The 22,983-nt window shown below is 42.6% G+C and overlaps 1 protein-coding gene across 2 annotated transcripts; it reads right to left on the bottom strand.

Moving 5' to 3' along the window:
* Positions 1-1,836: 1,836 nt before the first annotated feature.
* rnf216 (ring finger protein 216) lies at positions 1,837-22,398 on the bottom strand. 2 transcript variants are annotated; one of them, XM_038695348.1, is made up of 17 exons: positions 22,269-22,398; positions 21,338-21,454; positions 20,268-20,398; positions 18,703-20,037; positions 18,458-18,534; positions 16,310-16,418; positions 15,585-15,746; positions 15,361-15,472; positions 14,958-15,121; positions 13,561-13,611; positions 13,021-13,158; positions 12,316-12,464; positions 11,444-11,522; positions 6,191-6,288; positions 4,222-4,444; positions 3,141-3,210; positions 1,837-2,743 (listed from the first exon to the last, which is right to left on the bottom strand). In XM_038695348.1, the coding sequence occupies exons 2-17, from the start codon at positions 21,402-21,404 to the stop codon at positions 2,340-2,342; spliced, it is 3,369 nt and encodes a 1,122-aa protein (XP_038551276.1). In that variant the 5' UTR covers positions 21,405-21,454; positions 22,269-22,398; the 3' UTR covers positions 1,837-2,339. The 2 variants fall into 2 exon arrangements, with proteins under 2 accessions (XP_038551276.1, XP_038551277.1); XM_038695349.1 differs by having other exon boundaries at positions 14,988-15,121.
* Positions 22,399-22,983: the final 585 nt, after the last annotated feature.

The following is a 22,983-nucleotide window of genomic DNA, read 5'->3' as shown; positions in this document are numbered from 1 at the left end:
GTCGAATACGATTTATTCAGAAAGGAGTGATTGGCCCATCGTAGCTTTGTCCTCAGAGCAGCAGTGACCGTCAGGGTGAGGGGTCACAGACTGAGGTCAGGGCTTATAGAACGTGACTACACCAGCCATCATGTTTGCAGCGGTCATGGGAGTCTCACACATACAAAGTGTAATGTGAACCTGTTTTACACATTAGGATCTCTTTATTCATCATGAGGAGTGCTACTCACTTTTCAAACTTGTGTTAACCAGAGGCGCAAGAGTTTGAAAAACATTGGTGTTTACCAGACAGGGAGGGTAGAATGAAAGACACAATTGTGTTGAATTATGGTAAGTGTAGGATCCAGTGTTTCTGGAGGACTAAAAGTCAGGATGTCTCTGCCTTTGTTACGTTGGCTTTTCCCATTCTTGCCATGCTAGCAGTGTGGCACAGGGGATGACAGTGTTGGTCCATCGATCTGATCCAGACTGAAAATGCAAATGTCAGCAAGCTAACACGCTAAAACCAAGACTGTCTTTATATCCACATTATATCTGCTCAACATCAGCATGTTTGCATTGTTACTGTAAGCATGTTAGCTTGCTGACGTTAGCATCAGGTGGACTTCTTGTATAATGTGTTCCTAACAACAACACTAAACCTCTAGAGTACTGCTTCAAGGGTTATACTGGTGTTTGCTTTTTGACTTTGTGGTAAATGTCTAGGTTGCCCCCTCTCCAAAATAACAACTGCTGGTGTTACTGTAGTTGGAGAAATAAGCGCCCCTTTCCTATCTTCTTCTTCAGAAGCTGTCTTTTTATTCACACAACTTTCAGTCATGTTGCTTTAGTCAAGCTACATGCCAAGACTTGTTATAAAATAATATCCCATCCATCCATCGTCAACCACTTATCCAAGGCGGGGTACAGGTCACAAGTCCATCGCAGGGCCACACATAGACGAACAACCACTCACGCTCACGCTCACACCTAAGGACAATTTAGGGTTACCAATCAGCCTAGTCTGCGTGTCTTTGGACGGTGGGAGGAAGCCGGAGCACCTGGAGAAAACCCACGCAGACACGTGGAGAACATGCAAACTCCACACAGAAAGGCCGGGGCAATCGGGGTTTGAACCCACGACCTTCTTGCTGTGAGGCTGCACCACCGTGCCGCCCCTATAAAATAATATGCAAATATTCTATTTTTAATCTTTTTGAATTTACTATGTCTATTTTGCTGCAGTCTCAAAATGCCAGACATACACACCAATGAACTGTGTCTTTTGGGCTCTATGGTCATGTCCTCGTTCATTTTGGTAAATACAACATACATTATTTTATTTATGATGGCTTCGACGGTTTTGGAAGACGCTGAATCTGATTGTCTAATTCTGGCTCTCACACAAACAAAGTCTGTCTCATACCACCCATGACTAAAACCATTAGGACCCCTGGGCTACTTTTATAGTCTGCATGCAGAAACAAGAGGCTGAGACTGTGTGCGACTGAGTGTGTAGCAAAGTGATTTGTCATACTAGCAGCACACTTGGGTGAACAAAGAATCTCCCTCTCTCTGTAACATCACAAAGCCTGGCTGCCACCACGCTGTGATTGGCCGAAGCACCCGCTCTGTCATGTGATTGGTGCATAGCCTGGGGGCTCAGTTATCATGAGTCAGCCCCTTTTTCTGCATGAGACGAAGGAGGAGGGGAAGAGACAGGCAGACAGACTAAACGGTGTGGCTGAGAGAGACAGACGGGCAGAAAGGTAGTAAGAAGGGATTTGTTTAAGTTTCCTTTTTATAAAAACATAAAACCTTTAGAAAGTTTAAACTCGTATGAACCAGAAACTCAGGCAAATGTGAACGAAAACTTTAATAGAAAACTGTGTGGTCTCACACACATTACACAAAAGATACAGAAGGGAAAGCTAACTGTTTTTTTTTTATTATGTACTCAAAAATATCTGTATAAACTGCAAATAAATTGTCCCAAGATTCTAGACACTTCCATCAGTTCAACCCCAATATTTAAAGAGAAATAGATGAAAAAGGAACATGTAGCATAGGGACCCACTTTATTATTGAATTCCCAAGTTCAGCGGGAGAAGGCAAAGTGTCCGAATGTTTTTCTGCAGATGCACTTCTCATTTCAGTGCGTTTTTTAAAATCTTAAACAAAAAGGATGCTTCAAGTGGTGGGACCAAAGTCTGCATGATCACAAATGAGCTATGAAAACGGCCGAATATAAAAGGGTGATGCACACTGAAAGAGATAAAAAAAACTGCACTGAAATAAAAAGTAAAGCTGTAGTGTGAGTGTGAACTGACGGGGTTAACTCTCGTCACAGAGCGTGTGTGTTAGAAGCGTCTGTAGTAGCGGTGTGGTGGTCCATAGTGCATGGGCAGGTCCATGACGTCAATGTTGTGATGATGAGGGTTGACAGGAGGGTTGTGGAGGTGGTGATGGTGGTTGTTGTTGTTGTTGTTGTTGTTATTGTTCAGGGGGGGCAGGTGCTGCAGGGGGGGCACGTAGGGGGCCGGGGGCAGCCGGGGCATGATCACCTGATGGTACAGCCTGCCCTGGGGTGGGGCCGGTGGGTAGCGGGCGCGTGGAGGCACAAAGAGGGGAGCTTGTACTGCCTGCGGGTGAGGAGGGGCCGGGGGGTTAGGGTTCTGTGGATTTTCGGGGGGCGGACCCACACGTGGCCGTTTGGCGTCAGTGATGGGCTCAGGAGGAGGGCCGACCCTCTTCCCTGAAGTATCTGAGAGGAGAAGAAAAACAGGGATGTTATCAATGAACAAACAGCCCTGTCTGATCTTCCCATGGAGGTTTGCCTCTAACTGCTGTACGCCATTGCCTATGTTCAGGCAAACCAAACACAGGAAACACGCCTGCAACTGCTGCCGGTTTATTCTGTAAACTGTCAACTTGTCTGAATAAATAATGGTTCAAAAGACAAAAGAGGAAGCAGCAGAGAGGAAGAATAATGTTTCTGCAGTGCAACATTTCCCTGCCAGGGAACATATTTCACCTGATTTCTACATCAGCCTATAAAAAAAAACTGAGATGTTAAATGGGAAAAAATACTGAGCAGAGTTTCAACAGTTCCAACGAAATAATTTCAATCAGTTTTGAAAGGAGTGACACTCAGTACTGACCTGCACACTTCTTATTCAGCTCGGCCTCTCCTTCCTTCTGGATCTCCTGAATGATGCGCTCGTCATCTTGCTGCAGAAACACACACAGAAGTTGTTTGTATTTCCAATAAAGACGAAGACAACAGACAATAACTGCATTACTGTTTTATCAAAGTGAAATAAACTTTTGGAACAGAGATAATTAACTCTAACCATACTACAGCCTTTGGTTATTGCTGAGCTTGTAGCTTGAGGTATTGCTGTGTTGAATTGTATTACATGGTAAAGTTGTGCTGTTATGGAACAGGAGACAATCTCCAGGACCTCCGAAAAATACATAAGATGACCGATCACAGGTTTTGCAATCCCACGTGGTATCTCTGTAGGCGCTGTAGCCTCGACATATAGCGTAGCTTGCTGCTACATGCGCAAGCACCACGGCTATTCCTTACCCTTGTAATGCACAACTATGAATCAAGCTTGAACTAACACACTGCAGTGTGGTCTGAACTGACTGATGATGTCCTAGTTTTTTACTCGTGTGTTTCTCTAACCCAAAAGACAACCTTTCCAGTTAAGTGAACATAAAGCTAGTGAGCTGTGTCAAAACCTTTGAATAATGATAAGAAGAAGGCAGCTGACCCCTTTCACCAACACTCCAATGGCCCTCTTGGTCCCAGTATTTATCCATTTCTTGGCACTGCCTTCGAGACTAGCTCTTGGCGAGCTCTGGTGCCTCTCTAGAGCTACTGGAGCAGGTCCAGCTCATTAACTGCTCGGGGACTAATTGCTGCTTCTGGTTGCCAGTGATGCTCTGGCCAGGTCACTGTGGGCTACCATGGAGTCAGATGGGCAAGGTCAGAGTGCAGGGAGAGATAGTTAACGTGTCTGTGAGTGCAAGACTGTGTGTGTATTGCACCACAGATATATCTTGCATGTGCACAGGCTGCAGTTCCCAGAATGAACAGACACTTTGAAATTAAATCTGACAACACGCAAGTTTTCCATCACTGTGACAGAAAAAGAAAAATCAAGAGGCGGAGTCAAATCTGTCATCTTCAAAAAGACAGCTCTTGGGCAAAGAACGTATCTTAACATTTACCGTGGGGTCTGTCCAGAGAGAACACTTGCGGCAGTGGCGGCAGGGAGCGCCGGGAGAGCGGGCGTGCTGGCAGAAGTGGTTGTAGCCAGTGATGGGCTCTCTGCAGAGGTAGCACATGAAGCTGCCGCAGCGGCACGACATACGGTTGCAGCCCTCTGACTTCACCAAGCCCGTCCCGCACTTGATACACTTCCTCACCCGAGCTGCCGTCATGCGTTCCTCACTGCAGCAAGTAGACAGGACAGAGTAAAAAAAAAAAAGCAAAAAATGAACAGGGGAGACAAATGAAGAGAAATTGAAGAAGAGGTATGAGAAGAGACAAAAGACAAAGAGAGACAAAACATCAGCTGTTCTCCTGCGTATCTCAAGGACAGAGTGGTTCTCGTGTTGTTTGAATCTGGATGTGAAACAAGAAGTTGTGTCTGCAGCTCAGGTTCATGTTAGTATTTTCTTGTAGGCATTAACAAGACGTTTAGTTTCAGGGTCAAACACATGTACTGTTTTCCTGTGAAATATTTTCATTTAAGTCGTTTGCTGCGGCCTTATCATAAAGTCAACATGACTGCGGAATACAAGAATAAATCAAACGATCAGCCTGAACAGCCCACACAGGTACCCTGAGTGCTGTACCTCCAACCAATCCAGCCAATTTATATAATTTCTGACAGTCAGAATTGACATGCTTGGTATTAAAAGGATAAATGAATTGGTAAACTGATGTTTAGCACAGGTGTCTGTCTGTCTGTGTCTCTGTCTCTCTCTCTGTGTCTGTCTCTCTCTGTCTCTGTGTCTGTCTCTCTCTCTCTCTGTGTCTCTGTCTCTCTCTCTGTGTCTCTGTCTCTCTCTCTGTGTCTCTGTCTCTGTCTCTCTCTGTGTCTCTGTCTCTCTCTGTATCTTGATATAAAGATAATCAGAATCCTTATTTTCACAGCTCTGTCCACACAGTTCACAGATGCAGGTGCAGAGGTTCAGGCTTCACTGAGGCCTCTCCCAGTTCTTGAGACCAAACCCCCAAATCTGGAGGGCACTTGTACTGGTTTTGTGATTCTCTTAGTTCTGTCCTGTTAAAATCATCAGGGGAGTGCTGCTCAGACCTGTTCCACTGATCTTTCTACCAGGCCACTTCCTGTCTCTTTCAGCACTAGGAAGCAAGAAGATCCGCGAGCGGTTCAAAACAGGACGTACTGCCACAGGAAGCAGCCGGCCTCTCCACTTCCTGGACTGTTCTCTGGGAAGTGGACCTGTTTGTCCAGCATCCTCCCTGAGCGAGGAGTAGTAGAGGGGACAGCGAGAAAACCGAGAAATGGACAGGGCCTGTGACAAAAATTGCCCAGAAGAGTGGAAGTTTTTTGAGAGTTTATGGTTAGGAAACATTGGATAATACCGAGTGCTGTTGTTTGAGTTTTACTATGCTTATTAGTATTCTTTGTCATGTCAAGTAGTAATACACAAATGTGAATACTGTCCTTTACAGAACATGATAGGTGATTTCTGGAAGCCTGGTCATGGGACTGTTTGTAGTGTGTTTTTGATGAGAAAACTTGACTGTTTTAACTCAGAAAATAATCTGAGAAGAAGTTGAAAAACAAACAAACCAAAAAAATGATTCGGTCACAACAGAAAAATCACGGTAAGAGACGGACTGATTGGCAATAGAGAGGGGAAGCAGCGCCTTATTCTGAAAGGCCTGTGGGCTGGTTGGTATCATTTAAAATAAATGATGTCTTAACAGCACAAATTTTATTTTTACTTTTTAATTTTTAGCTTGTGTATAATGTTTTAAAGTTTATTAAGATTAACATCCACCCAAAATAACCACAACACTTCATATAATCCCATCCAAGGACATACAAATCTGTCCATGAGAGGCTAATCTGTCCTTTAAGGATCATTAGGGTAGATGGCTCAATGGCAGTGGTTTGATAAAGGAGTCTGGTGGAGTCCTGTTTGTTTCTGTGAGGCCACTTACAAGAGCACCCTCATGCGGATCTCGTCCCTCTCCAGGACCTGCTCACACGTCTTCCCCACATGCTGCTTCCACTGGACATGACACTTTCTACAGCTCTCCTAAAGAAGAAGACAAGAAAGGCAGTGAGAGATTTGAAAAGAGGGATTAGGAAGAAGAAAGGGAAAGAGATGGAAAGAATGGGAAAGCAAAAGAGTTTCACTTGTAATAAGTTTCTCAACATGTCATCAAATAGCAAGAGATGACCCCACATTTCCACATCACACCCGTCCATCACTCCTCCTCCTCTTCATTCCAGTTACTGCTGAATAAGTGGAGCCCTGTGGTCAGGATGTTCCTCCACAGCGTCTGCTGTACATGCTGCTGGTGCTGCCTCTGCAGGGACATGGACTTGCACAGACACAGCTAGGTGTGGTTCGCACTGCAAATGTGTGTGACTGCAGCAAGAGAGCGATTTGCTCGCCGCTGACTGCTTGGTTGCCTAGAAACAGCAACTCCAGCCTCCTTTGTCGTGTCAACCCGAGACGTGCGGGGCAGACATCATACACACACACAAACACATTAGCTAGGGGCTGCCTGCCTTGCTAACCCCCTAGCTAAGTGGTGTCACCATAAATATTTGAACCGCTCATGAAATATTGAAGAGCGTGGCATATGACAGCTGATGCAGCACTGTATGATCCATATCTACACGTCAACCTCCAGTCTGACCCTCTGCCTCGGAAAGAAACACACCCTCTTCATCCTGCGACCTCTTTTCACACCGTTCATTCCGTGTGTGCGTGCGTGCGTGCGTGCATGTGCGCGCAAGGTCAGCCAGAGGGTGGGGAACTGTGCTGGAGACGCCAGAGTTTCTTCGCTGGCATTTGTAGCGGTTTGGATGGAAAAACTAAAGACTATCTGAAAGGCACACAAAGACCTTTAAATTCAAACTGTAGTCGATTCAAGCAAAGGAAGTTCCCCTTTTCAGACATGAAACAGATAAAAAGGTAAAACCAAGTGTATTCCCATTTTCTGATTTATGAGGGTGTGTCCAAGCTAAGAAATGGATGAAACATAGTCAAGAAACATGGGTGTGTGACAAGCATAACATATAACAAGGTCTGTGATTTCAGTTAAATGAGAGGGAGGAGGGGTTTTGTGAAAGCCAAGGGCCGCAGAATTGGACTCGAGTGTCAAGAGGAAGCCAGATCACACAAAGACAAGAAAGAGAGGCAGAAAGAGTGAGGAGGGGAGGCAGAGTGGTGAAAGATCACCCCCTAGTGGTAACCGAGAGAACAGGGGAGAGCGGGTGACAAGAGTGTGTGCGTGTGCCTAGGACATGTTTGACAAGCTGTTGAAAAGCAGGAACACACCTGAGTTCTTATAGTGTGGCTAAAAATACAGCCGATGACGTCGGAGTCAACCCCTGCATGGGGGCGAGTCTTCCCCGCCCCCCGGTATCTAATGTCAATAAAAGGGAATGTGGTTGAAATGTGACAAAGGCTGCGCGCGCACACACACACACACACACACCTTAATGGTGTACAAATGGCAGCAATGTGAGAAATCCAGGAAATAGTGCATGTTTAGCTGTTTCAATCGTCCAACCTGTTCTAACTTGTCCTCATCTCCATTCACTGCACTCCTTTCCCTAGGGTCCTCCCCTCCTTCCTCCGGACCCAGTATCTCCTTCTTCCATTTCATTCATACCTAGCGTCTCTTCCTCTGGATTAATTCTCTTTTTCTATCTCTTCTTTTCTTCGTGGTGCAGGCTGCAGCTGCCCTTATAAGGCACTGCAAGTGGCTTGCAGTGCTGGGGGGGCTGCATGGAACGTGTGTGTTTTTTATGTGGGGAGGTTGCTTTTACGGCATCTAATGAGAGCGCAGACCACGGGGCAGGGAGGAAGAGAGGAGATGTGTGCCCAATGAAATGCTTCTATAGAAGAGCTGATAATTTATGTGTTGGATATGATTATGTATGAGAAGCCGACTGCTGCAAAACAACACTATAGTGCACGGATTCAGCTCTTGTTTGCACCGTGACGGCCTTCCAGTGGCCTACATTTTACATTCCTTGGCTTTCATGAAGTAATCACACACAGGCCAGGAACAAGCCTGTCCAAATGTCTTCATAACCACATGTGGAATACATTAGATCCGCTTGTGTGAGTGTGTGTGTGTGTGTGAAAGAGAAGGTCAGACAGAGCCAGGGGAGGGGGAGCAGGAGAAAAGAAAAGAGAGGGAGGAGAATCTGGGTCAAACTTGGTCTGAACCACATTTGAAATGGAGGAGGAAGTGTGTCCAACCAGTAAGAAACCAGTATGAGGGGAGTGGTAAGTGCAGGCAGCCAATGAGGTGGCGTTGTGGGAGAAGGCGGGTGGGCTTATGGAAAGTGTGTCAGTTACATAATGAAGCCCCACCCTGCTCTATAGACTAAGAGGGATGTGGGGCCGACTGTGCAGAAACCATCTTCAACTGTGCTTCTGCTGATAGGTACAAAAGACCATGAGAGAAAGTACCTAACACACAGTAAAGCCAGTCTATGTAATAAATATATTCTAGTGACAATATCTGGGAATGGGACTCTCCAAAACACACACCACAGCAGCCACAGACTTACATCCTGATTCAAGAGGAAGCAAGCTGTGTTAACTTTCTGTAGCAGACTCAAAAGTGTCTATTCAAGACTAGTGAGTACAACACTGCAAACATATCTGCTTCTAATAGTTAACCTAAATATGTAGCTGTTGCTTTGGCAGATGAATAATATTCAAAAAGATACGAGACCAAGAGATATCTGGAGCATGTCTAACTTTTTTGTGTCTTTGGGTGTGTGTATGAGTATGTAAGGGGATGCAGCTGTGCAGTTACACAGCAGGGCGGCCAACGTGAACCTCTGGCACCACCTACAGGTTAATGGGCAGAACTTCAGGAGAAAGGATGAACGTCCTTATCTGCACTTAACGTAGCGTTTTGCATTTATATAACCTCAGCAGTTTGTGTGATTACATTGTAGGGCCCTGTTACGTTTCAAGTTAAGACTGGAATGACAATGTAGAGCTTATACAACAGAGAAGCCACTGCAAAGAGAGTTGATTAAAAAACAAAAACAAAACAGAGGACTACTGTGTAGCCAGAGGAACTTGTGGAGTTGGAGCAAAGTCAGCAGATGTAAAATTTATAGCGTGACCGGAGACAGAAGCTCTCTGTGTGCTACGGGAGAATTATGTAAATGTTTCAGAAAATACTAACGAGCCTAAAGGGCTCCTCCTTTGAGCCTTTTTTCAGTTGGGGCTGAGGACTACAGGTGCTGGTCATATAATTAGAATATCATCAAAAAGTTGATTTATTTCTTGCTGCTTGGGCACAGAGCTCTGTGAACAGCCAGCCTCTTTAGCAATGACCTTTTGTGTCTTGCCCTCTTGTGCAAGGTGTCAATGGTCGTCTTTTGGACAGCTGTCAAGTCAGCAGTCTTCCCCATGATTGTGTAGCCTACAGAACAAGACTGAGAGACCATTTAAAGGCCTTTGCATTAGCTGATTAGAGTGTGGCACCAGGTGTCTTCAATATTGAACCTTTTCACAATATTCTAATTTTCTGAGATACTGATTTTGGGGTTTCATTAGTTGTCAGTTATAATCATCAAAATTAAAAGGAACACTTGAAATATATCAGTCTGAGTGGAATGAATGTATACATTATACAAGTTTCACTTTTTGAATGGAATTACTGAAATAAATCAACTTTTTGATGATATTCTAATTATATGACCAGCACCTGTACAAGTTTGAAAATTAAAAACAATTCTAAAGGTGCAGAGGTTAGAACTGAGCTTACCAGACTTCTGTAACCCGCTCCTCATCTCGGCTTGAGGCCTCTCTAGACAATGTTATAGGGGAGCAATGCTAATAAAATAAGTGTTCTTTTAAGATCAATTCAAGTTGTAGTTTCCGAGTGGTCTGTATTAGACTATTAAGAAAAGACCAGCCCTGCAAACCATACCCCTGTATTTACTGGGTTGGGGACTGAAACTGGTTAGTGAGTCCAACATTGGTTTGCAATGCAACTAAGAATAATTTTCAGTACTGAATTAATCTGTTGATAGATTTTTTCAATTGTCAGATTAATTGTTCTGATCTACAAATGGTCAGAAAATAGAGAAAGATGTAGATCACAATTTCCCATAGCAAACTGACTGCTTGTTTTGTCTGACCTTAAATTAAAAAATATAAATATATTCAGATTACAATAGTATAAAACAGAGAAAAGCAACAAATCCTTACATTTGGTGAAGTTGATACTAAAAAAACAGAAAATAGCATTTTCCCTTGAAATTGATGATTCATAGTCACTTGACAATCTGATTACATGACTAATCAATTCAGCACCATTAACGATGATCTATGCTTCAAATTTAAGCAAAGTATGCCCAAACATCCTCAGATTATTAGTTCACAGTTACTGGAGGACATGATGCCATAAGGAAAATATACACACTTATTATGTCGGTGTGTTGACACAACCCCATCTCTCTCTCCTCCATTCCGGGAATGTAGTGATAGCAGGAGTGAGTGTCTGTGTTTGTGTTGAGTCACAGAGAGACTGTGGTGGTGTGGAAGAATTGAGTGTGAGACACAAGAGCAGAAACAGAGACGCATCAGGAGAAAGAAGGGAGGGTTTTTGTTTATGTGGTGAGAGTGAGAATATGATTGTAGGTATGTGTGTGTGTGTGTTTCTGCCATATAATGGAGATTTTAGACTGGAATCTGTGTGACAGCCTTGGCAGTTACAAAGCAACGCCTCCCCTCCCTGCATTCCTCAGACAGAGGGAGGAGGCCCAGAGAAACAGAGCAGGAGACAGAAGTGGCGACCTTGCCAGATGGATCCGTTTCATCATGTCCATAAAACCTTTCATCAATCTTCCCCCTCTCACTGATTTTGATCTCTGTCTCATGTCCAGGCTGCACTGACGATGATTTATACGGAAGTGGACGCTGCACACAGAGCTATCAGGTTTTACTGTCACGATGGACTGAATAATTCATGATGTCGGCTCTTGAAGTCAAATCCATTTCAATCAGTCTTTTGTACAGCACAATTTAACTGGGGGATGCAGATACTGTGCAAGAGCCGAAGCCGTAACATAGAATTGACTGTGAATATATTGTTTAACTGTTATGATCTGTAGAGGAAAGAAAGTAGCAGTACAACAGCCCGGCTTCCGCAGAACCTCAAAGTGTTTACTGAACTAAAGAAATACAGAGCAGCACTGACCTTGCGGCATCGTGGGTTGGGACAGCTAAACAGAGACATGTCTTTGTCCAACAAGGCAGGGAAGTTGCAAAACGGACACCTGAAAAAGTCAGAGAGGATGCAGGGTCAAGGATTGACACTGTGAAAAGACAAAGAGACATTATTTCATCTCCCACATGAGTGTAGACATCCCCTATAGACCAAGAATTTCCATGCACACACACATGCTGGCCATCATAAAGGATTAGGGCTGCAACTAACAATTATTTCCATTATCGATGAATCTGATAATTATGTTCTGGACTTGTCGACTCATGGTTAAGTCTATATAATGTTGTTCCATCACAAAGAAGTGATCAAAAATTAAAGGCTGATTTTTGTTCCTGAGTGAAACTTGAAGAAACCAGATGGTTAATTGTTAATTTCTTTATGGTCAGAACGTGACAAACACTTGATACCAAACAGTGGATCACTTCACAAATCTAAGGTAGAACATTCAAAACAATTATGATAAAAACGTTTTTCAAAAAATATGATTCGTAAATCTTTTTTCAGTCCCTTTTGCTTAACAAAATAAATATCTTAATGGAACAATTTGGTGCTAATTAGTTCGTGATTCAAATGAATGAATAATATTGCAATAATTTTCATTATTGTTTTATTGCCTAGCCCTTCCTACACAGTTGAATTATTTACTGTTGATTGACTAATACATCCATCGACTAATAGTTTCTGCTCTATAAAGGACGTAAACTTCTTAGAACAAGTGTGCAACAACGGCACGGTGTAAAGAGAATCCATTTGCAAGGTGTACATTACACAGTGTAATCCAGCTGAACCAGAGTTCAAACGCAACTATAAACACACACACACACACACACACACAGACTTACCTCACAAGTTCATCAGCACAGGTGGCAGCGACCGCCTCCTCTGCCTGCCTCTCATAATATTTACACAGTATGTTCTCTGGCAGCACCTTCTCCAGCTCGCATACCGGATAGGAGCACGGGCAGCCCGCCTCCATGCAGCTCAGCTCCGACTGCAACGTGAACACACACATCAACACATGCGCAAGTAATTAGAAATTTTATTGGACTGCATTAAACAGGCATACCTAATAAACTCGCAACTCTGTATTTTACATGCCATGTTTTACGACTAGTAGTTTATGTTGACATTATAGCTCGCCATGGTCCATGACACAGTGTTACAGCCTGAATGATAATCAGCCTGCAGAGATTTGAAATCTGAATCACATCGGCAGACCTTTGAAATCAACTGGCCCTTTCAACTGTATGCAATGTTAACAAACGCAGACACGGTGTGCCCATCGAGTTTCAAAGTCAGAAAACTGAGCAAAAAACTTAAGATACTTTGGAAAATTTAGGGAAGCTTTCTGCGAGCGACTGAGCATAAACACAAACGTGTTCCTCTTTGGCAGTACAACTTCTGTTTCATTCAAACAGTTATCAAAAATGAATAATTCTCCAGCTCAGGAAGACATTGTTTTTTATAGAAATAGTAATTAATAGTTGCTTGGCAACACTAGCAGTTGTGTCCTGTTCAGATGTGAGAAAAACAGCGTGTGTCTGCACCTTTCCGGAGCCAAACACTGCCTCCTGAGCGTATTTGACCAGGCACTCTTTACAGAACAGGTGGCCGTCTGAACACTGCGTCATCTTCTCAAACGCAAACTCCCCGTAGCAGCAGCCACACTCGATCAGCTGGCCGTCCTGCAGAAGGAATCACACATGCACATATTGTATGTAGCACAAGAGGTTTTCAAACTTTTCTAAATTTTTCAGGGAAATACTGGAGGATCCATTTTAATCCCGGTCCCTAATGACTCTTAGTGTACACAGAATAACAATAAACGTGAACATATTAATTTGTGGTCTCTGGTAATAAAATGTATTTATCAAGAACAAGGTCATGTTGTGAGTTGATGTTACATGTGCCATGTCATGTCATTTTAGACCACATTATTGTTGTATACTGTAACCATTTGGACATAAAACAACCAGATAAGATTTAGCCACTGAGAAGCCAGCGTTTTCAGCATGATGACCACATACAGCGTGAGCTATTTTGAAGGTTACAACTGTGTGGTGGAGGTATGTTTGGTTGCTTCCTACCTTCTTGTATTCATCTTCGTTGACCTGCAGAGCCAAGAGGAAGTCCTCATGCTGGAGAGAAAGTAAATAGAGTACAGATAACTTCACACAGGCGCTGATCACAGCAGGGTAAATGGTAAACAAACCTCACTTATATAAACTGTCCTGTCCCCGTTGGTGTGACTGTGACACCATGATGTGGGTGTTTTATCATTACTACATGTGACAACTTAAGTTTTTTTATTTTCTTTATTTATTTGACAGGGACAATGCAAACAAACAAAGCTATATATATATATATATATATATATATATATATATATATATATATATATATATATATATATATATATATATATATATATATATATAATGCTATATTTTCAACTCCTGTCCCTGGTTGGGCTTTTATACACAATAGAATTTACATACTTCACTACTTCTACAATTTAAAAAACATATATAAACATGATATATAAACTTGTCTTTAACCAGTTTTTAAGCCTGGAAGTAAACATTTTAAAGTCAGGTACAGTCTTGATGTGAGATGGTAATGCTCTTCACAGAGAAGGTCGTCTGTCCAAAGCTGGTCCTGCAGTATGGTATTTTACAGTCATGATTTGTGGAGCTCTTAGTGACTTGAATGCTGTTTTGTCTCTCAACAAATGAACTTAGTGGCTCATGTGCTAAGTGATTAATGCACTTGTGAATCAATTTAAGGAATCAAAGATTGCTAAAGCTATCAAAATTCATTAAATTATATTTCTTAAGGATGGTACAGTGATGTAGAAGGGTAAAGGAACTCTAGCTTATTTATTTATTGCCTTACCAGTCAGCCAATCACTTAGGCGGGATTTTTACAGTTTAAGTTCATTTGATGTGATGTAGAAGTTCAGTGTGTATTCTATAACATTGCATTGCTAGGTGTTTTCGCTTTTAGTGCCAAATGTTTTCTAGGCAGGGTTATTGACAGACAGATACACTGTTATTTTCACTGGTGCCAGTAATGTTGCACATGCTAACTGAGCAGCACTAGACTCCAATTGGTATCTGTATACCGAGTTTGAGTTATCTATTGAGTATTAAAGTATATAGGAATCTATTTAAGTGGCAAACAAATACATTCTCCCTTCATTTGCAAACCTCCACAGGGGGTTAGGACTTAACTTTAAAATATTTTAATAAAAGCCAGAAGGATGTGAGACTATACAAATGTAATATTCCCTATAGCAGTATTATGCTGATGGAAAAAAAAACGGTATGCGGAGAGTAAAATACCCAAAACTCACTGTTCCGTAGCCTAAAACAGAATTTACGACTATACATGTACAATATAACAAAAACTGCAGTCTGTAGGCATAAATGAAATACTGTGACAGAGAAACATCATGAATTACACATACAGAAACAATGTGTACCTGTGTGTGTGTGTGCGCGTGTATATATACCTCCGCCCATTCCTTGGCCTTCTGCTGATAGAATGTAAGCTCCTTCTGCAAAGAAGCTTCCAGGTTGTCGTACGTCCTGTAGTAGCGACGGTCATTCTCCAAGAAATACATCCTTTTGTCAAACTTCACTGAGCCTGGTGGACAGAAACAAAAAAGGTATTAAAATGTCCTCCCATGATGCACCTGTGGTGAATCTCTGTTATTGAAGGTTGTGCAGATGAAAGGAGAGCATTACCAACAAACACTGGCTTGTATCAAATAATTCTAATAATTATGCACTATGCACACTGCAAGTACATCTACCAAACAGGTGGGTGCATAGATCATAGCATGTGATGTGAGCACACAGGGAGAAGTTAAAAAGTTTGTTCACCACGCTCAAAATGAAAATCAATGTAGCAGCGCTCAGAGGAGGCCCTGCTCCGCCGTCTCTTTCCTGAGGGGTCTCCTGAATCTTGCCACTTCTTCAGAGCTTCGCATAAGGCCTGGGAGAGCAGGAGTTAAAGAGACAGTTATAAAAAGGGAGCAAGAAAGTAGAGAAAGGGGGAGAGTTGTAATCGCACGATGCACAGTGCATTATGAGACCACCACAGGTACCTTGCGTGTGATTGCATAGTGTCCCTTCAGAGCATTGAGGGCCCATTTGATGTCCTGACAGCTGAGCATCCTGAAATCTGCCATGAGCAAGTCGGCAGCCTGCATCACAGCCTCAGGTCCCACCGTGCCCAGTTTGGCATAGTCAAACAGGTCCTCTGTCACCTGAGGAGACCCATAACAGATGTGTAAACACAGTAACCACACCCTGAGATATTGGACTCAAAGACAGGTATAAAGCTGTCATCAAAATGACAAATAAAAAAAAAAAAAAAAAATCACACTGTCTAACTGCAATTATGACACACAAGGCTTTTTTGTGAGGGTAGGGTGGGTGGGGGAACAGCTGAATAATCAGGTTTCAAGGCAGGAGAGACTGAAGGGTCTGTTTGTGTGCCGTCTGCCATTTTGTGTGAACAAGCCAGAGAGCCTGAGGGTTGTTCCTTGCGTTCATATGTGTGTGTGTAAAGTCACTCTGTAAAGTTTGCTTGGGAAAATAATACAGATAAAGTTGTCCGTCTCTTTTCCACGTGAAACACTTAATGTGTTTTTCTTTTCCAGCATATTCACTCTCTGTTTACAATTCAAGCTCATTCCTCAAAAACTGCCACGGTTCAACAAACAGTACAGAGTCATAATCTGGTGACGGACGCCAAGAAAAGCTCCATTAAAAAAAAAATATTAGTCAGCTGAGTCTGACTGAAGTAAATATGAACACACACACACACCTCTGTCTGGGTGTCTCCAGACTCCAGCAGGATGCTGGTTGGAGCTGCTGTGGCTGCTGCAGCCTCCCCTCTTGGATACTCTGGGTTCTCCAACAGCAGGTTACAGATACTGGAAAACAGCAGAGGGGAGGTACATGTAAACAAGCTTGCACAGACTTTTGCACACAGTTGCAGGTATGATGCTATTTCAATAGCTGCAACACACACATAACAAATTCAATTAGTCAGATATGGGACTGTGCACTATTGCATGTGTGACAATTAAGTGAAAATAAATTCATTTTTCTCATTTCTGTGAGAATAAAATATAACATTTAATACAACTCTACCATTAGAAATATGTACATTTCAGCCCTTCAACACAGAGTAATACTATCAGTTAACCTCTTAAAGGGTAACTTTGGTATTTTTCAACCTGGACCATACTTTCAGTCAGCAGCAAAAGAGAGCTGCTACGTAATCCTTGTGGGCAAAGTCCACTGAAGTGCTTGTTTTTGACAGCAAGGCTCGGATTGTTATTGTAAGTGTCTGACAACATTATGGAAGGGATCCCTACAGATATAGACACTTGTTAAAGAGTAAGATCCTCTATGTTTAACCATAAACAGTCGCAATATTGTTCTCCTCAAAGCCACCAGACTCCCTTGACGAAAAGTCATTTTACCTGTCTGGTCTACTGCTGACTCAATCTGTTTGTTTGTGTTATTGTGTCTCTTTGGTGTTTTTAACCCTTTACAACACTAAAGTCACACAATAACACAGATTAACTGACTGAGGATACTGGTAGACTAGCAACTCTCACGTTCTGTGAGGTAAAATTACTGTTTTTATCTATGGAGTCTGGTGGCTGTTTCTGGTTAAACAAAAAGTCTTTAAAAAATATCTGTCTCTGTAGGGATCCTTTCCATAATGTCATCTGACGCCTTTAATAATAATCTGAGCCTGTTAGTGGCAAAAACATTTAGTCACATATGAAAATAAGGTCCACTTTGAAAAAGTTACCCTTTAAGTCAGGACCCTTTGATAGTTCAATAAATCATTTAAAAGAAAAAACAGAAGAGACATTTCAGCTATATTAACAGTTCACAAAAAAAAGACCTACATCTGAATAAATCAAGGTACAAAAAGATACTCAACTCCATATCCACACAGCAAAGCATCAAATCTAGAAACCTTAATAGTGTTTGGTAAACCACAGCTTCACATTAGGATTGTAAAGCCACCAACTGACTTTATAGAATTAATTATGGGTTTTATTTCAACCAAACAGATCTACAAATCAAATCAAGTCTGACAAATAAGATTAAACCCAGAATGCTGAACACTGAAATCCTGTTTTAATGAAATTTCAAAACACAAAAAGATGCATGTGATGCATGACCAATTCAGTCCAATATGGGACATAAATACTTAGAAGGCAGATGAAGGGCGCTATAAAAGTGCTGCAAAAGTCAAACCAAATTTTATTTGATGGTTCTGTGGGTGGTAGAAAGTGCTACAGCAGCCTGTTGCACCAGCTGTGTGTAACTTCAAACTTAGTTATAACGTAAATTATTACTAAGTTGTATTTTATGCCTTACTAAAATAAAAGCAGTTGCACAACGGAGATAACACATTACAACATAACTCTAAGTAACAATAAATAATTACACATACCCCAAGGGTAGGTGTCAACCATAAAATGTCACAAACTTAACTTACACTAACAGTAAAACAGCCGTGTCATTTTACACTACAGTAATCCAACATAGACCTTATTTATTAATTTTATATTTCAATATGGATCTAGATTAAATTAGAACGATGTGCTACGATGCCAAGTGGCTCTTGCCAGGCAGAAAGCTAATGCACACGGTAACCATGATCTTTGATTGTTGATTACAGACTTGCCTAGTTAAGTTATGCCCCATGTAATCGTGGTGCAGCCAATGTTAGTAGCTGATTTAATTACAAACTAACTAGTAGTTACTGAGCCTCTAATGTCAACTTTATGCCCTAACTTATGAGAGAACTTACACATAGCTGGTAGTGCTGAGCTCCAGAGTTCAGGTCGAAAAATGCTGTTTAAGTCCAAGACTAATATCTACATTTCTGAATGACTTATCATAACTGTGTATGAAGTACTGGAGAGAAATGGTTGCTTCTTACACATTCAAGTCTTTCACATTATTCTTTTGGATCAGTTCTGCTACATAGGCTTCTTGGACATCTGGGAATAGATCCAACTGTAGAGGATACACAAGGAGATGAGTGGGTTGGGATGTAGATGGGGCAGAAGAGGCGAGAAGAATAGGTACACCACAATTAAAATTATTGAACTTCACATTAAATCAACTTATGAGCTCATTGTCCTTCAGTTCAGATAATAGAGACGCAGTTAATGTGATACTCACAACACCACTAATAAGGGCTCTAACAAGGGGCTGCTGCTCTGCTCTCCCTCGTGGCGCAGAGGTGCCAGGCCTCGCATCCTCTATTCGGGGAATGTCCTCTGGTGCAGGCGGGATGGCGACCAGACCAGGGGCTGGATTGACCCTTTCTGGGTTTGCAGCTGGAGCCAGAACAAGACGAGCCTCTCCTCCATTTTGGGGGACTGCGGGAGCCGGAGGAACAGGAGGGTTAGTGTTCACATTAGGCGCCCTGATGTTGAGGCCACGGGCTGGTAAGACCCCATTTGAAGCACCAGCCTGTGGCAGAGGATTGGGAACAGCCTCCCCAGGAGCCTGGCTCCCCAAGATGATCCGGTGACCTGCCTCTGGAGGCCCTAGTCTCTCTGGGGCTGCAGCTATTAGCACTGCTGGGGGGATAACCGGCATCACCTGAGGGGGTTGAGGGGCCTGGACTGGAGGCTGTGCCGGGGCCTGGGCCAGCGGCTGTGGTTCAATCTGAATGAGATTGCCCTGCATGTGATTGAATGTCACAGGCTGCAGCAGGGTCTGGGGCCTCAGCTGCAGCTGGGGTTGGGTTATTAGAGCAGAGGCTTGGATGCTCGGCTGCTGGGGAAGAAAAACTAGTTTCACCTCCTTCACCTGGATGAGGTGGGGCTGTGGGGTTGTAGTGGACTGGAGCTGTGTAGATGCACCAGGCTGAGACTGCGTCCGTACGTTAGACGGTGACTGTGCAGATGAAGTACTGGCCTGATGAGTACTTGTGCTAGCCTTTTCTTGAGTCTTTGTAGAAGAACTTGACGCAGCCACTGTAATCGCACAAGAATAGTGTGTGGCACTGGTAGAGGTTCTCAGGGGCTCGGCCATTACATGTGCTGAAGAGCCAGCTTGTTGTATGAGTCCAGATGTGCTGGGCTGAGGCTGAAGTACTGGTATAGGTGCACTGGATGTCATGGCGCTAGCCTTGGCATTTGTGGAGGTAGATGGGGTTTGGATTGAAGAAACTGCATGGAGCTCCACTTTTGTATGTGCTGACGTACCGTCCTGTTGCTGTGAGTTTGTGTGAGGTTTTGGCTGAGACAGTGTGTGTGATGAAGAGCCAGGTTGAGGCTTTGTAGGTCCAGAACCACTAAACTGTACGGGTGTCTGTGTTTGTATGGCTGGCATTACTGCGGAGGAGTTGACCTTGGCATCTCTGGAGGTAGAGGGGGCAGAACCAGGGTCCCCTGTGGGAACCCCAGAAGTTGCGCTACTATGACCTACAACTTGAATTAGGTTGTGCGAGGCCCCGCTCCATTTTGCTGCTGGGCGAATCACATGCTTGCGTGCAGGAGTTAGTGGCTGCAGGAAAACACAGGAGGCAAGAGAGACAAATTGATAGATGAATGGAAACAAAGATGTTGCAACTTCTGCATCTATTATTGATGGCTATTCATATGCCAACTGTATAGCCAAACACCTTTTACATCTGTCTGAAACACTTGCCTTTTGTGTACAAAGTAACAGGGAAGATTCTAATAACAAGTCTCATTGATATGCACAATAAGGATTTAACTGTGTTAGTCAGTCACCTCCAGTATGCTGACATCGTCATCATCGGCATCGTCTGGGACTAAAACCGGGCTACCAGGCACCAGAGTCACAGGCTCCTCATCGGAGTCATCAGAAATGGTGATGAGCTCCCTCTTGCGTGCACGGGAGCCTGCACAGGCACAGTGTAATGTAAATCTTTGGAATTTATACCATGTGTATATATTTATGTCTTTAAGTCAAAGGGTGTGAACGAGGAGACAGAAAATGGCATGCGGCCAGTATTATTGACTTTTTATGTAGTTATTATGTTGGCCAAAAATATTCTTCTGTTTACTTTTGCAGGGAAACATGTCCTCTGCATTTGACCCATACAAACTGTTTAGGAGCAGTGGCCTGCCACAGAGCAGCACCCAGAGAACACCTCCAGTTCTGAGGCCAAAGCAGGAGGAGGAGACTACAGGCCATATGTAATGTTTTATTCATTTTTCAAATAGAATTTTTATGTGACTGGCCAGTGGAACTATTCCAACAATTGGATGGGTATAAAACTATAAAAAGTATGAAACATTTAGCAAATGTGTTGAAAAATTATCAGATCTCTTCCTTTCAAAAAGGCACAAAATACTGTATGTAAGCTCAAATGGTAATTGTGGCTTACACTGACATCTTTGCAATTACAATTTAAAATAAGAGACGCTGCAATGCAAAGTAGGCTACTTTACCATGCTTTTAAACAAAGTCACTAACCTGACGTCTAGAAATTGTCGACTTTTTTTAAAGCAGAACTGAGCAAATATTTAATATTGGACACATTTATCTTTACTATGTCTGTGATGAGTAACAAAAGTGGGAGACTGATGACGAGCTTTACGTTCTATCAATTTGAATTATGTTGCTTGCCATTAGGAACCACATCCTTGAAACTGTGTCTAGCAGGACTGATATTTCTAAACTACCAAGAATCAGGGTTAGGTTTTGTTTCAAATGTTGGAAAACCAGGGCCTTGTTCAAAAATCAGTGGTGTGTGCGCAAATGGGAGCATATTGTAAGATGTCAGGCACAAACTGGAACTACAATATATCTGTGTGTGAGAGATGGACAGACTCACCTTGGCTGCGGTGGACGTTGAAGCTTGCCAGGTGAATGACATCATCATCACTGCCTCCATCTGCCATTGTGAAACTACACTTTCCAGCTTCCTGATTCAAGGCTCAATCAATACCATCTATCACACACACACACACACACACACACACACACACACACACACAGTTAAAGCAGGTATTCCCCTGGAATTTCAACAAATGGTTTCATTTTTTTGTCATTACATTTACCAAACTCGAGAGGGGTTGGACTCCACCCTGTTCCCATAAATAACACAACGATAATAAACAACATATACGCGACTATCCACTGGTTAGTTCAGCTGGTGTGTTAGCCAGATAACTTAAGAGGAAGCATATGATTGAAAAGCAGAAATATAAAACATGAACAGCATGGTAAAGGGGTTAGGAGTTGTTTTTAATTTAGCTAGCTAAAGTTGATTTGATGTGTTGGCCCACTTGATCCCACAATAATATGTTGAAACATTCACTCCGTCAGCTTTTCTTGCTAACCCAGCCCTAGTTGCCTTAGATCTGATCCAAGTTGGCATGAACTCAGTGTAAATCTTACATGTTGTTACACAGCAAACGCTAACAATGCGAGAAGCTGGCATTGTTGCAATACCAGCTATAAAATGTCTCTGGTTTTAGTCATCGCCTTGACATTAGTCTTAACTCTGTACCATTAGCTTCATGTTTAAGGTGCAGTAGGTAAAACAAACACGCTAGGAGAGCAATCGATCATTTCCGCGCACACACAGAACAAACCACTGCTCTCAGCTAAGCTAATGTTAATTAGCTTGGCTAGCTAGCTAGCTAGTAGGTAAGTAGTTAGCTCACTCCTGACGGGGTTTTTATTCATAACACTGCCTCGAAACAACTATATACAGTTTAAAATCTAAATATGGAAGCCACACATGCAGAAATGTACAATACCGCAGCTTCGTGTTGTATAACCAATACAAAACGCCTTCTTGGTGGACTGACAATCCGTGAATATCGAAACAAACTGCCAAAACAAGAACAGCAGCGCGTCACGCGTACAATGCCTTTCGATACGTACAGGCGGTGGCCTATGGGAAATGTAGTCCTAAATCTGGAGGAACTCCTCGGCATTGTAGTCATGCTCAGGCCACGAATAGGCCGACACCCAGTCATTGGACGGAGGATATATATTCTATTTATATGTACAAAAGCCAGGGTTTATAGCTATGGACTGTTCTCTCCCGGAGCTAAATAGCATCATTACTGAGTTGCTATATGGTTACCGGTACAAGAGAAAGAAAATATAAAATATATATTATGGTGTAACTAAGAATAAGACTTCAAAATAATAAAGAATACCCATCACTTCAAATATCAGAATCATTAAGGGACAACCATCATCAAAGATTTTTAAAATCTGTATTCCAAAATTGGAACAGGCCTACATTATATTTTTAATTAAAGCCTTAAAAAATAATCCAATTATGTCAAAATTACAACTGCACACTAAGCTTTGGTACAGATTGTGGTTCTTTGGACTGCTGGGATGGTTGATGAAACACTGACTTGTCTCATCCACCTATGAATGTAATAATAATAGATACACGTCTATTAGGCACATCTATATATAGTAAATGTTTCTTGATCGTATATATACACAGAGATA

This window comes from Micropterus salmoides, unplaced genomic scaffold (genome assembly GCF_014851395.1).
Source record: "Micropterus salmoides isolate LMB-PRFRI ecotype aquatic unplaced genomic scaffold, ASM1485139v1 Ms_hic_scaffold_10, whole genome shotgun sequence".
NCBI classification, from domain to species: domain Eukaryota; kingdom Metazoa; phylum Chordata; class Actinopteri; order Centrarchiformes; family Centrarchidae; genus Micropterus; species Micropterus salmoides.
Note: the sequence above shows the minus strand (reverse complement) of the source record. Positions and strands in the feature narration are given on the sequence as shown.